Below are 15059 nucleotides of genomic sequence, written 5' to 3'. Positions count from 1 at the left end.
CATAAAAGGTGTGGGTGACGATGTTCTGACTGCGACCCAATTATTTTGTACAGTACTTAATTAGCCCATGTGCACTTCGAATCACAGGATAAGGACCCTAACAACTTAAATTTAGATTTACAACTAACTGCATGTACTTTATTTCATCTCGAGACTCGAGATGCAGCATATTTGCAAAATATTTGGCATACCACAGAATCAATACGAATCTATAAAGCAATCATGACAATCATTTCTACTACGCCAATAACTCTGCCTTCTAGTAATTTTTGTAAGCAGTGGTGAAAGCAAAAGACTCGTGAGAAAACCCTATCCACAGAAAGGCTGGATCGTTCTAGTGTAAAGGCCTATACCGGCGTTGCAAAAACTTTTAATTAAAGGCGATGATTTTACAAGGGCCTACCATGTCCATGATCATCACTGTCATATTTTCTTCCAACTGGTAGATTAGAGCTAACGTTTTGTTCTTCTCATAAAATTTTTTAAATTTTATTTCTTAAAACAATGTTGTAATCTGCACCAGAAACTAATTTAACTCGCCAGGCCATTTTTGCCAATTTTGCAACACATTTTACACATTGAAATTAAATCACCCCTCTTTTTCCTTTCACTTTCACGAACTGCGTATCATTTGAATACAACGACAAATTGAGCTTTAGTAACAACATTTTACTGGAGAATTGTAATATTTTTTTATCCTGTTGTTTTTTTATTTGTTTGGTTTTTTTCTCCACGGGGCGCACAACACGCGAAATTTCCTGAAAACGCGATGGGTGAGTGAGAGAAACCGTGCAAGTGCTCGCACCTCACAGACGAACGAGACTGGTCTATTTTTACCCCTGCTGCCACATGACTTCCAGCTTGGGTTTCATTGGATGCAAGCACACTTCCTTTCGTGGATCGTCGGTGACCCTAACGGATTACCATGGGGGAAGGAAGAGGTAAGTAAAATGTGAACTAAATTATTATTCTAGTAAATATGCATTTCAACTCTGTTGGTCATTGAAAAGCCATGGCATATTTTGTAACATATTCTCTTCCATGTCCTCGAATTTTGTTGTTAAATAGCTGTGCGTTCCTGAACTGAAGGCGAAACAAGGTGCATCTCTCGGCTGTCGGTGACCCTGTGTGTACGAACAATCTGTTGCTTCGTCTGCTTGGTCTGAGCGTACAAGTCAAGGCTACTGCCAGGGTCGTGTCATTGACTGACTAATACAACGGACACATAATAAAAAACCACATCGCTGCGTCGTATACGTGTAAATGTGTTGGTTGTATGGGTGCATGGACGAGGGAAGGGTTTTCATTTTTCTTCCTTTTTTTCGTTTCTTTATCCCATAATTTCATAATGAAAAGCTCGACACAGGAAGACAATTTTAGTGGATTAGTGGAAAATCGACGAGAGTTGGAGAGTAAATAAAATAGTGATAAACAGGTCTCTAAATTAGCCTACAGTTTAAAAAAAATCTTTAGATATTCTAGATTAGATCTCAATAGTAATAGGCTAACTTTCTCTTTCCTCGCAGGCTGGGCCTAGAGTAGATCTAGATTTCTAGATCTAGATATAGAATCTAGATCTAGATAGATCATAGATTTTAGTTTCAACCCAGGCTTGGGGCTTGGAGCACCAAAGGTGTAAACCCAGTTATCACGTCTTTTCTTGTCTCCTTCTCTGTTTCTGCCTTGTTTAACTTCCTTAAAAAGCCTTAAACTTTAACTAACTTTAATTAGATTCTAGACTAGATCTAGATCTAGATATCTAGATCTAGATTCTAGATCTAGATCTAGATCTAGATCTAAATCTAGTAGACAAATAAAGCTTTCAATTTCACTTCCTTACTTCCCAGTTATTAGATTTTTTTGTGTGAAAATGCCCATGCATGCATTTAAAGTGTCTTTCTTAGTGGCTGTTTGCAAAAAAAAGAGAACGCTTAATTTTATATGATCACCTCCTTTTTCTCGTCTTTAGGCACTCATCAATTTTTGGGCTTGTGGAGTTATAAAAGTAGGCCTATCACCTTGTGTGTTCATTTCTCATGCTTTCGGTGAATAGAAGAAGTTAGTCTCTATTTACAATTGAAGGAGGAGTCACCTGTTTTCATACACGTAAAAATTACGAGAAAAACTAGGCTAGGCCTCTGAAGTTTTATTAAATTCCATAGCCTGGGAGTCCATGGAAACTGAAAATATAGGCTACATTTTTTGTGCCTTTAATTGATGTTTTTCAGAAAAAGCCACGCAGAAATGTGATCTTAGTATATAGATCTAGATCTAGAGGATCTATTAAAAATTAGACCTTTTAAGCCAAAATTTATTAAAATTAAAAAAAAAAGAATTGACAAACTGGTAGAAAAATGCTGGTTTCTTTAATTTCATTATTTTGATGAGTCCCTGATTTTAACAGTATCACAAATAGACTCTAGATCTATATATATATACTTCAACCTGTCCGTTTTTTTTTCTCAGTTTGAGTTTTCCACCTTCACCCCCTCTCCGGAGATGCTTTACATAACAAGACAGAAGTGGGTGGTTGGGTGGGTGCTGTGGTGTAGTTACTCCTTCTTTCCATCAAACATCTTTCTTTCATTTTTAGTGTCTCGGTTACTCTGTTAATTCTAATCTCAGACACTTGTATTTTTATTACCAAATTGTGTTGCAAGTGCAGTTAAACTAAAACAACACAAAAAACCCAGAAAAATACCCCTCTCACCCATTTCTAAACCCCTTTTCCCCTCCTCAGAATAGGACGGGAGAAGGAATTTCAATTAATTCTATGTTAGTGTGCCTAAGATATGTATAGTGTTGGGTTCTAATTTTGCCTGGTATTGGTTGGTAAAACTTGGTAGCCCATTGCTAAATGGCCGAACTACTAATAAAAAGATGTCCTGATCTAACTTTAAACTCTACCTTCTTTCTTGCTCATATATATGTATCATGTACCTAGGACTCTGTAGTGTGTCCAGACTTTGTAGCGGGTTCATTTTTGGGTTGTTCTCCGTAGTGTGTCGTTTTCCCTATCTGGCGTACCCTGTTTACTATGTGCAGCCCAAACTCTATGGGCGTTCAAGTTGCACACCAAACCAATAGTTTGCACCACTTTTTTCACAAGTGGCTTCCTAAAAGAACTTGTTGACATGCTCAAGGAAAACCATAAACTGACCATCGTGAACGAGAAACAATCTACGAGTCTTTGAGAAGATCGTACTACATGTCATGTACCCTTGTTGTTAGAGAAACTGTAAAGTTGCTTATCAAACAAGAAGGAGTCTGATGCCTTGTTTGCACACAGGTGACAGATCTGTCTTAGGCTCTCCCAACAAGATGTCCTATTCCGTCAACCTACCCCCAATAGTCGATGGCAGATTGATTTTCTTGAAGAAAATGTCAACTTTTGGCGTTTTTTATGTACATCTGCAATATTTCAGTTTAAGATAGCTACTCTAGCTTCTCTTTCCAAAGGGCCACTGTGGGAAAGTCTACAAGGGAGAGTGCTGATTTTTTTAGTGTCTATGATCTGTACATGGGCCACCTAGACTTCTCCAGATGAACAATGGCTACGAATTTAACAGAGTAACAACTCTGACTCAGCCGGTATTGTTGAATCAAAGAGTAAATTATAATGGCATATAAATGGCCGACCCTACTACTCACAAAGCCAACACAAGATATCGAATCAACTGTGTAGCGTTTTTTTACATTCTTCATTTTGCAATGTTATACAGTAGTCTCCGCCTAAGATCCCGGTGCTCGGGAGCAAGGAAATGCGGGATCTTAGCCTAGGCGAACCGGGATCTTTAACCGACGAATCCAGGGAAGAATCTATGGTGACCCATGTTAAGGCTCACAATCGGTACAATGGTCTCCCTCCTCTCTAAAATGAACTGACGTGCCCCCTTGGTGGGTTTTTGGCATATAGCGAGCAAAGAGTGGTTAATCTTGATGACCTATCACGGAGCATAGTGGCATGAGGCGTACCATTTTCACTTATTATCCTATCATGAGTCTCAAGATCTACGCTTACCAAGGAGATTAAAAGTAGTTCTAAACTCCTTGACGCTTACCCAGTTGCCCCTCCCCTTTACTTCTCGAAAATGTATAGCTTACCATCTCTGACCGAGTCTCACCCCCCCCCCCCCCAACCGCCTTTGTCGTTACACTTACGTTGTGAACACATCAATTAAAATTCAGTCTGTGTCGAAAATTCGGGAGTAGGGACAACTCTGCTGCAATGGTCAGGGAAGAGTTCACGGTTCGATGTGATCCCGCCTGGAGCGAACGTATAGGCCCTACCCACCCAGCGAGTGATGCAAGTTTAGGTGGCGAGCTCAGGTGTGAGTGCGATATGTGGGGAAAACAAACGCGTCGGTCAGTTCACACCCCGGTGTGATCCCGTCTGGGGCAAACATTGTGTCGCTTCATCGAGTTTTACAACGTGTATGTGATCACATTCACAATAGTGGCTGATCTTTGACGCAACGGACAGTTTTTTTTATCTCAACTTTTCACTCTTGGTTGATCGGCTGTGCCCGCCTGGGTTTTTGTTTGGCAAATTATTATCTGGAATGCGGGATCTTAGCCGAATGTAGACCATCAGAGCGGGATCTTATGGGTGAATTTTGTATAGTAAAAATTCTGTTTTCCTAAAACAACGGGATCTTACTTAAGCGAACTGGGATCGTAAGCTGTGGGATCTTAGGCGGAGACTACTGTTATAATGCATTTTATGGGTTTGTTCAAAATTTGATAGGTCTATCTTGAATGTTTTCCTTCAATTCCCGTATCGTTATTTTGATCTGAAAAATTCTTCATTGCCATTGGGAGTGCCAACAACACTGTCACTGTAATATTCATGAAAAAGAAAATTGTTTCTGTTTCTTTTTTGTGCTGTTGATTGATAAAAAGTTGGTGAACCAGATATGGGGGGGGGGCTCTCGTGGTCTAGAGGTTAAAATTAAGGTGTTCGTCTCTCATTCAATAGATCATGGGTTCGAATCCGGACAGCGACAACAATTTTCCTCTCTAATATTATAATCTTCTTTCACATACTTTCATGATCTCTAACAGTATTCTTTCTGTCGTCTGCTTTCATCTCCACTTTCTGCCCCCACCCCCTCACCTCCTTTGGCCTCTCCTCTGGGCTCCTGACTCTTTCTGCAGCCTTTCTTTTCTACTGCTACTCCTTGGCTCACTTGTACTGCTGTCTTTCAGCCATTCGCCTGATGTTATGGTAGAAAAGATCTAATCCTAACCTTCTCGGACAAGGGCGAAATATATTGGAGGTCCTGTGTGCAAGTTGGTGGTCCAAAATTTATAAGAGTAGGCTTCGGCTGCCACCTGTGCAAAATTCAAAATTTCCTACCCTCTGAAAATGTTAAATGTGTCCTGTGCGCTCATATCTTTAAAGCAGTTGCGAGCACTGTTAAACACTTACAAAAAACCCCCCCAACAGATTGTTGTGTTGTAGTGTAAAAGTAAAGGCGTTTTGCAGACATGTCATGACAAAGAACATCTTTTCAGCTGTCACACATTTTTAAAATTCATAGTTGGCTAACAAGCGCCTGTATTGTATTGGTAGGCATTTCGCTGTCGTATGCACAAAACCAAGATTGGATTCCCATGTGACTTTTATTGAGTATTATATACTCGGTCTTCCTGCTCCTACACCGTATCCCTCTCAGTCCAGGTAGGCTCTGACGTTTAGGATCGAAGCCTGCTTCCTGAAATGTCTAAATTTAATTGTAGCGGATGTAAAACGCCTACATAAGAAACAAAAAACCCAGTTGGCAAGATAACGCTCATTATTTCGTCAAGGAGAAAGGGAGAAAGAGTTGGGACGGGGGTAGATCTACTCATTGTCATTATGAACGATGAATCAGTTAAAAACCAAATTGCACCCCAAGTGAACGCGCACATATAAAAGGGTGCAAAAGAGGAAAAGGGACAACCTACAGAGAGCGACCTGGAAGTGAAAACACATCTTGGAGTCTTACATAAATATATGCAGAGCCTCTTTTGTTTTGGTATGAATGATCTCTATAAAATGGGTATTTGCTCAGTTTTATTCTCAGTGTCAAGTCTTGTATACTCTCCCCTCTTTTTCCCCTTTCACAAATTGTGAGAATGCTTTAAAAAAAAATTTTCTGGGTAGAAATAAAATTCACTGTATGATCCCTTGCAGCTTTGTGGGCTTTAGAATGTACAACAGTAAGTTGAGTTAATTTTTTCTTGGTTACGTCTTAAATATTACGATCTATGACAATATGTGCACTATTCATGATACAGGGACACATATATTATATATCTAATGCTAGAAACTTGCTACCGACAGAGAGAACGCTGTTTAAATTCAATTGTTAATTGTGGCATTCATGTATTTTTTGTAAATTAAGTTGTTTAGTCCATGATCAGGATGCCTTGAGATTTGGAGGGTTTGGCTATGTCTGAGTTTACATACATCGTGATATTGGACATGGACACTATTTTTTAAGTTTACTGAAATTAATAATTGTACTCTCAATTTTCAGAGCAAAATGAGGCGTTTGTCACGCTGGCCACTAATGATACCTATGCCTTGGGATGCTTGGTCCTTGGCAGCTCTCTGCGGAGAGTTGGAACCACAAGGCAGCTTGCTGTTATGGTGACATCAGGTGTCTCTCAGTCCATGAGGTGAATGTCTTAATACACACATACTTTTTCCCTACACAAAGTATACTCACTGATGATTTGAAGACTTCATTTTTTTACGGGGATGGAAAGGGGACATTTTTTATTCTTTCTGTAAGAGATGTCTGCAACTATTATTATAATTTAATTGTTATTGTATTCTGAGTATAATATTACTTGGAAAGGTAAAATTGAGCTTTCTTCTCTGTCAGAAAATGAATGGTGTGTTGATTCTACAAAATGATACCTTTAATAATAATATGCTTGAAGAGGCTTTAATAGTATAATGAATAATGTCAATCTCTTATTCTCTGAAGGACATAGTTTTATTCACTTTGCAGTCATATTCTTTGGATTTTCCCCAAAATGCCTTTGCCTTTGATGGCAAGGGTTTTTAATATAATATGTGAGCCTTGTGATGGCAAAGTGTTAAGAAACATTTTATCCATCAATATGTTAGTTTATTGAGTGTGTTAGCTTTAATTGTAGTTCAGAATATATATGTGACCATATTTTCTTCAGTCTGTTGAAGATCCCCATGATTTTCTCCATTAATGTTAAATAATGCCTTTCAGTAAAAAAAAAATCATGTAAAAATACATGAATATGTGGAGAAATATGGTCCAACAAGATGCATTACACTGGACAAAAAAAAATGTTTTCCTGTGCAAAGAGTTTTTTATAGTAAAGGATTTGTTTGTTTTTCATTGTAACAGGATTATTCTTTACTCACGTTTTCATGGTTTTCCTGTTTTACAGACAACAGCTTGGTGGTCTCTTCAATCAAGTGGTGGAAGTGAATGTCCTTGACAGTAGTGACACATGTAACCTTGAACTCTTAGGGCGACCTGACCTTAGTGTTACATTCACAAAATTTCACTGCTGGAGACTTACTCAATACCAAAAATGTGTCTTCATGGATGCGGACACTTTAGTAAGTAATTTTCTTTACTTTAAAAAAGAAATGATAAAAGTAAAACATAATTTTTCTGAGTGATGGGCATTTATATATTAAATCTCACCTCTGCGCATTCTGAGGAATTTGTAAGGGTTTTTTGTAGTTATATACAGTCCATGCCGGGTTTAAGCACGGCCGTCGGGAGAAAGCTTAAGCGTGCTTAAAGGCGAAGCGTGCTTGAGTGCGAAGTAGACATGATCCAGAGATTTTCATGAAGAAAATTTCCCGTGCTATTTCCCTTTGTTTGTAAGTAGGCCTATAGCGGTCCCGCAAAAGTGTGCACTGTTATTTAGACACCCGCCATTTTAGTTTTTGTTTGCTTTTTTGTTTTTGTTTTGTGGTCGAATGGGAAATGAAAACTTTATTTAGACGGCCTGTCACGATACAGCACACTAGGCCTACACACTGCCTGTGCGTACCACTGCCCGCTGTGCCACTCATACCACCGCCTTCATCCCACCTCGCGCGTGATACACAATCAGGATTAATGGATGCCGAGGGTCAAAGGTGAAATCGCAGCCAGCCTCCCTTTCTCGTCTCCCCGACTCTCTTTGTATTTTTTTTGGTCGTGTGTAGCTTTGCCCTAAGCCTAGGCTAGATCCTATGTCCGCGCGCGCGGCTGTGTGCATCTGCCTTCCTCTCCGCCCGTGTGAGTGTGTGTGTCCATCACTTGCGTTCTTTGTGTTTCTCTTGACACCCTCCACTGTGACTCCACTGCTGCGGTGTAGACTGTGTTCGAACTTCGATGGGTCATCATGAAAATATTGACTATCTTGTAAATGAAGCGTGCCTGAAGCCGAAGTTGCCGTGCTTAAAGGCGTGTAATTTATTTAGCAAAAATTTGGTAAGAGCCGTTTAGGGTGTTTGAGTCCGAAACATGCTTTAAGCCGGCGTGCTTAAAGTCGGCACAGACTGTATTGGGACTTTCTTTGAATGAAAGCTTTTAAAAATTGATCTTTCTAACTTCAACAAAGCTATTAATCTGTATACCTTCAAAGTACTTGGAAACAGTTTTATAGTTTGTTAGTTTGTTTTTACTGAGATAGTATTAAAAAAAAAACAAGTGAGACCTGGGTATCCATACTTGACTGACTGTTAATTCCCCAAATTCTTAATTGTTTGCATGTTTGAATATTTTTCTGAACTCTCTTATCCTCCCACTCTCTCTCTTAGGTGGTACAGAATGTCGACGAACTGTTTGACAGGGAAGAGCTGTCAGCTGCGCCGGATGCAGGCTGGCCTGACTGCTTCAACTCTGGTGTTTTCGTGTATGTGCCATCAGAGCAAACGTACAGAAATTTGCTGTCGTTCGCTGTAACTGGTGGCTCATTTGATGGTGAGCTGCAGACTTTGTTGTGTTTTTTTTAAAGAATGATGCTGAGAGGCCAGGATCAATGCCCTGTGTACATAATGATAATATTTCATGCTGTGCGCAGAGATGTTTAACTTTTTGAGTCATGTGTGTAAGTGTTGTTTTTTGGTTCCTTTTTTATGAAATTTGTTGTGTTTGGAACAAACTATGTTTTTCATAACTTTTGTACTACTTTTTACAGCTGCATAGAGAAAGTTTTTAAAAAAAATTCTGGCCTCAGTTCATGTCTTTCCTTATACTGACAAAATCTGTAGCATATTGGGGTAAAACTGCAATTTGGGATCCCCCCCCACCCAAACAACAAACAAAAACCCCCCCAAAAACAACCAAAAACAATTTTGTCCTGGTTGCTATGTTGACTTACACACACTCATTTGTTACTCCAACTCCAAGCTTTGAAAATAATCTTGGCTGTCATGTATGATTGAATGTTTTGAACTTATACTTTATTTTTATGTTTGTGCTTGTTGTGTGCAGGTGGTGATCAAGGCCTGCTTAACTTGTACTTCAACAAGTGGGCCACTGAGGATATAGGCAAACATCTTCCCTTTACTTTTAACGTTGTGTCTCAAGCCTTTTACAGTTACCTGCCGGCATTTAAACAGTAAGTTCTTGAAAATTCTGCCCGTCTTTAAGTTTAGTTTCTGTCATTGATTGTTTGTTGGTCGCGTCATGATGGGTTCCAAACCTTTTTAGTCTGTCAGTCTGCTTTTTCTGTCATATAGTGTATTGACATGATTTTTGTTTGCCGTCTTTGGCTTGAGAAATATTAAGGTGGGTGGTTGGCGGGTGCTCTGGTGTTGTCCGCTCCTTCTTTCCATCAAATGTCCTTCGTCCTGGTCTCTCCTCCGTCTCTTTTGTGTTTGTTACTTGCTTGTAACACTTCTAATCTTTGGCACTTATATGACCTTATTGTGTTGCAAGTGCCGTAAAACTCTTACTAAAACTAAAAAATATTAAGTGTAAATTTGAGTTAGTTTATAAACAATGGGGAAAGATTTACCTTGTATAACATCTTTCAATTTATAAAAGTGTATAAATTATATTTTGCTTTTGCTCTATTTTCTTGCTCCTTGTTTCTAGAGCAAGTCTTTTGTTTTGAATTTGACAATGATACCAATGGTAGGGACAATTGTCTTTCTGCAAGCCTGCCCTGAGGGTTTACTGAGATTTAGTTATTTTGTGAATGATGTTGTTCTGCTGTACCCTGGATGCTATAGAGCATAACTGAAGTAGAAAAAGACAAACTTCAAGTTTTTGGGACAACTTATATGTTAAGGCATACTTTATCAAAAAGTCATCTCATTTTTACCCTCAGATTTTATGACAACATCAAAGTCGTCCATTTTATCGGTGCTGTTAAGCCTTGGCATCATGCTTACAACACTGCCAGCCGCACCGTGACGCAATTGCCAGGCACTGGCCACAGTCAGCAGTTTCTGCAAATGTGGTGGAATATCTTTATGGATTCTGTCCAGCCCAACCTCGACCCACAGCTTGTGAGTACACTATTTGTTGCTGCTGTCACATCTGATTTACAAACTATATTGAAGTACTTTTATAATTTGATAATATAACTATAACTACCATACAAATACATTTATAAGAGTAAGTCACCTGTCTTCTCAGAAAACAGTTTGAAGTATAATGATCTCCGATACCTCTGTACTCTGACTTTGTAAATCATCATGTGGCAGTAATGGTGGTACAAAGAGATGCCCCCTTGTTCTTGCTTTTTGCAGTTCTTGTTCAAACTAAAACTCAAGGGTGTTTTCTTTGTCGTTCCATGTACAAAGTATTTTACTTGGCTGTTTTTTAACTTAAGCTGAATGCCTTTAAAATGAAATATGGATATCAATTTATTAAAAAGGCATGAATTATTAGAGGGTGTTCACTGACAGCAAGCATTGTGCATGGAGTGCTGTGTTTGGGTAATGAAGTGATTAGGTAAGAATGCATGGTGTGAAGAAAGGATGTTGTGAATTCCTAATTAACAGTGAATTAAAGCATCTATTTTTCTTGCTTATTATATAAACTGATTGCCTTGGTCATAAATGCCTTAGAGATGACATGTTCACTTAGACCTGAATGGCCCTGAGTCGATCACTTTCAAACAGATCGTCCCTCATAAAAGCCGAGTGTGTACGGATTTGACCTCAGACTCTTGTTGGGAGACGAAAGGAGAGGAAGGATATGGCGCAGGGTTATACTTAACCCTGGAGAAGATATTAGTGAATAGTTTATCAATGTACCTTTTCAACCTTTACTTTTGATTTGTTTGAATTTGAAATGACAAGTTCCTTGTTTGTTTCATTTGTTCTTTTTGTTGTTCTGTTGCATGCATCGCAGTATGAGGTAAGCATTCTTTTTTATTACCACATAATTTTATAATATAATAGAATTGTCTTACCCTTCTATCTGTCTATGAAAAATAAGCTATTGTGTTGCATTTCCGTCAAATATGTTCCAAGAACAATTTGCTTTTCTGCTACTATAGCCTGAACATTCTAGAACTATTTTATGAGATCAGAATCAGATTTGATTTTGGGGCTTCTTACTGTTTATGTGAATTTGATTGCTCTGAGCTGTAGATTTTTATCAACTGGAAGGTTTAAGTTTTCAAACATTAGTAAAAGCCTGTTTGTTTGATTCATACTGCCTCATGTTACTAATTTGAATTTTACTATTTAGAAGGAATTATTGTTGTTGAAAAGGAAAGGAATAATATCAGCACACTCCCTTTTGAAAAAAGTCAGGATTATTAAGGACATGCTTTATTGCAGTTTGATTTTGTGCACTCTCTTGCAAAGAACATATTTTCATAAGGGATTTGATTGCTTTTTAAATATTCTTTGGGCACTTACATGACGTGCGTTGACTTTCAGGGGATGCTTTTTTTCCTTGTAACAATTTTTCATAAGTTCATGCTCAAATTACTGATTAAGTTAAATGTATAAAAGGCAGTCTGTGGAGCAGTACAAGGACAATATAGCTGATAGTGTTGACAATGCTACAAGTCTCATTTTTGAAAAGCTGTAGTCCTGTGGTTCCAGCTACCTGTGCTCTGATTTTCACGACAAAGTAAATAGGTGGTTTTTTTCGTCTTCTTGCTAATAAGTTAAATAAGTGTATGAGGCTTTAAAGCTTTGTTATTAATGGTACTGCTTCTCAGGAGGCTGAAAACGTTTCGGAAAGTTCTTGGGTCTGTTGGGGTAGAAATGAAATGTGAATCATATATAGGCACATTCATTAGACAAACAATTGACATGTATTTTTAATGCTACTACATTTTTTTGTGAATTAATTGATAACCCTTGTTTTGGTTGGAATTGAAAATATAATATTGTATGTTACTTGTACAGAAGTCAGATGATTTGTTGTGAGAGATATAAAGCGTGATCTTGACATGTAGCAACATAACCATCAAATATGATGAATGAGCAACTGCTGCTAGTATTGAAATATATAGAGCCCAAAAGTATGAGGCTATGTTAGGGCTTACTAAAACTGTACTATCTCCAGTACAATATAGTGCTTTGCTCCTACTGATTTTATAATCTACCCCTTTCAATGCCCATTCTTTATTCTTGCTGTCAAATTATGTATGTTCAAGGAATATTTTCTTTCTTTGAATGCCAGTCATCAGTCGTCAGCCAGAACTTGTCATGCGTAAGAATTATTTGTAGCTATGTGTAGTAGTAATAGTTGTAGTAGTAACCATTTGTGCACCTTTTCCTAAATATTATGTGGTATAAATGCTCTCTGCCTTTCTGACCATGTATTTAAAAAAAATATTTTTTTTTGCTTTGAGATGAATGATTGTTTCTCTAATACTCTCCTGCCCAAAAAGTGGGGCGGCAGATGCTTTCAATCCTGCATGTTTTGTTACTTCTGGGTCCTAAGTCAAAAGGGGAATTTTTAGAATGGAACTGCTTATTCAAACCTGTTTTGCCCTTTTACGACCTTGAGTTTGTTGAGTCAAGGTTCTTCTTATTCTGGTCACATAAGTTTATTGGTCGTGGCTGTATCACCATGAAGATTAAGACAGCTCGCATGTTAACTTTTACTTTTTGATTTTGCCAGTGCTTTCATTCTCTTTCTGTTGAATATCAGTACACATACAATATATCATTATTAATAGTACTAAGCATAATTGTTTCTATTATTTTGTTGAGAGGAAATATCCAGTTTCCCAGATATATATGTGATTAACTGAGTTTAAAGTACAATACCTGTACTGTAATTGTGTGCAAAAGCCGCCTCACTTTTAATGACTTTATAATATACGTCTGGCTTCCTTCTCTTCTGTTGGGTTAAGGACTGGTTCACCCAGTGATTCACTGCAAATTTCCTTAAATCTGCGCACAGCTTGACAGCTTCTGGTTATAGCTTTAAAAATTGTGCGTAGCCATGAGAAATTAAAGCATGTATGGATGTTGGTGTGGTATGCAACTTGTGCCTTGTCTGAGCATAACAACCATAATACAATTATTGTTTTTAAGTCTTGTTATTTTTTTTCTTTTCTCTAACATCTTAATTTCCTGCTTGGCCTGCAGTTCGTGGGCCTAGAGGGTTTAAGCTCCATCTGCAGTTGGCTTCTTTGTAGATTGGACTGAACCTTTTTTTGTCTGTGGCTCTGCTAAACACTGGCTTGGGCGTACCATCAAGCTTGTTACACGATTTAATTATAATTCTTGGCCTGTAAACACCTTGTGCCTGTGGGTCTGCTGAGCATTGGCTTTGGGAAAGCAGCAAGCCTTTTACGTTATTATATTGTTCTTGGCCTGGGAATAACTTTTGACTGTGGCCGGGTCTGCTGAGCACTGGCTTCGGCATGCAAGTGCACATGTTACGCTATTGAATTATTTTTGGCCTGGGAACCATTTTTGCTTTTCTTTCACGTTCTTAGAATACTTTTTCATTTATTTCTTTTCATTACATGTTAATGTTTGTAGAAAAAGAGGGAAGGGGGGGGGGGATTATGCAGCCAATCAGTGATCGATCCTATTTATTTCATTGGGTATCACTTTACTAGCACGATAGCCTGGTGGCTTTATCTTTTTTAGCCAGATTGTAGATCAGCCATAGCGTTATAAACAAACAGAGCTTTTTTTTGTCTTGGATTAAACTCATAAAAATCAGTGCTCTCTCTGAGACTTTTTAGTCTCAAACCTATCATGGCTGCTGTGGCTGTGATGATGTTCATGTAACTGCCAAACTAATAGTTTTGCCTTTTTTAAAATTGATTTTTGTTAAGTTGAATTAATATTATCAAGCTTAAAAAGAAACAAGCTCAGAAATATTGGTTTTGTAGTAATAGTTTTTTCTTTTTTGGGGGTCTTTTCTGCTCCATCGCTTTGGATAGAGGGTTTTACTAACGCCCTCCCCCTCCCCCACTCACTTCTTAAAAATTAAAAAACTAAAGTCAGAGAGGGTGACTTGAGGTTGTTGTTTTTTTAAGGCCCCACTATAATGTGTTTTTTAAAATACACCCTATATTGCGCAGTTTGGTCTCTTTTTTTTGTTTTAAATTATTTGGTTCAGCTTTTGTTTGGGTTTTCCTTTTCAATTTGAGTCATGGTTTAGGTCTGAGCTGTTTCTTTGTTTTTTTAAAATGTTTTGTCTGAAATATGAGTTCCTCAGTCCAGACTTCCTTTTATAGGTCAATCTGTTTTGTTGGATTTCTGTATATATTTTTTGGGGGGTTGGGGGATGCGTTATATGACGAGAACACAGTAAGGAATTATTTTGCCGTGCTTACAGAAGAGTAAGAAAGGGGCAAATGCAATTTTTTGGATGCACAAGGGTCTTGGATGTCTTGCCTTATGTGGAAAGATTGGAAGAAAAAGCGATAGAGGCGGGCTAAGAGCTGCGTACTTAAAAAGTTTAATATTGTAAAATTGAAAACTGCAACTTTTCTAACGATGACCGAATTCCATTCCAGGAGGTGTGGAGTAATAATAATATTATGCTTTAACAGTGTGCTAAATTCAACCGAGATGTAACCATTGTGAACGTCGTTCAAGACGGAACCAAGCGGCCAGAGTGTGGGTATCGCTGAAGTTG

General features: G+C 38.2%; 1 protein-coding gene across 3 annotated transcripts in view; it reads left to right on the top strand.

The window, feature by feature from the left end:
* Positions 1-836: 836 nt before the first annotated feature.
* The window catches only part of LOC101848319 (glycogenin-1), a 43589-nt gene continuing 29366 nt past the window's right edge, over positions 837-15059 (top strand). The window contains exons 1-8 of one of the 3 annotated variants that reach the window (XM_005108139.3): positions 837-941; positions 6525-6666; positions 7423-7597; positions 8795-8957; positions 9471-9597; positions 10312-10492; positions 11343-11348; positions 12633-12662. In XM_005108139.3, the coding sequence (XP_005108196.2) occupies positions 926-941; positions 6525-6666; positions 7423-7597; positions 8795-8957; positions 9471-9597; positions 10312-10492; positions 11343-11348; positions 12633-12662 (840 nt within the window). In that variant the 5' untranslated portion in view covers positions 837-925. The remainder of the gene's footprint in view (positions 942-6524; positions 6667-7422; positions 7598-8794; positions 8958-9470; positions 9598-10311; positions 10493-11342; positions 11349-12632; positions 12663-15059) is intronic. The other 2 variants (XM_005108141.3, XM_005108140.3) reach the window with 2 other exon arrangements.

This window comes from Aplysia californica, unplaced genomic scaffold, assembly GCF_000002075.1.
Source record: "Aplysia californica isolate F4 #8 unplaced genomic scaffold, AplCal3.0 scaffold00663, whole genome shotgun sequence".
NCBI lineage: Eukaryota > Metazoa > Mollusca > Gastropoda > Aplysiida > Aplysiidae > Aplysia > Aplysia californica.
The sequence above is the reverse complement of the archived record's forward strand: the minus strand, read 5'-3'. Positions and strand labels throughout refer to the sequence as shown.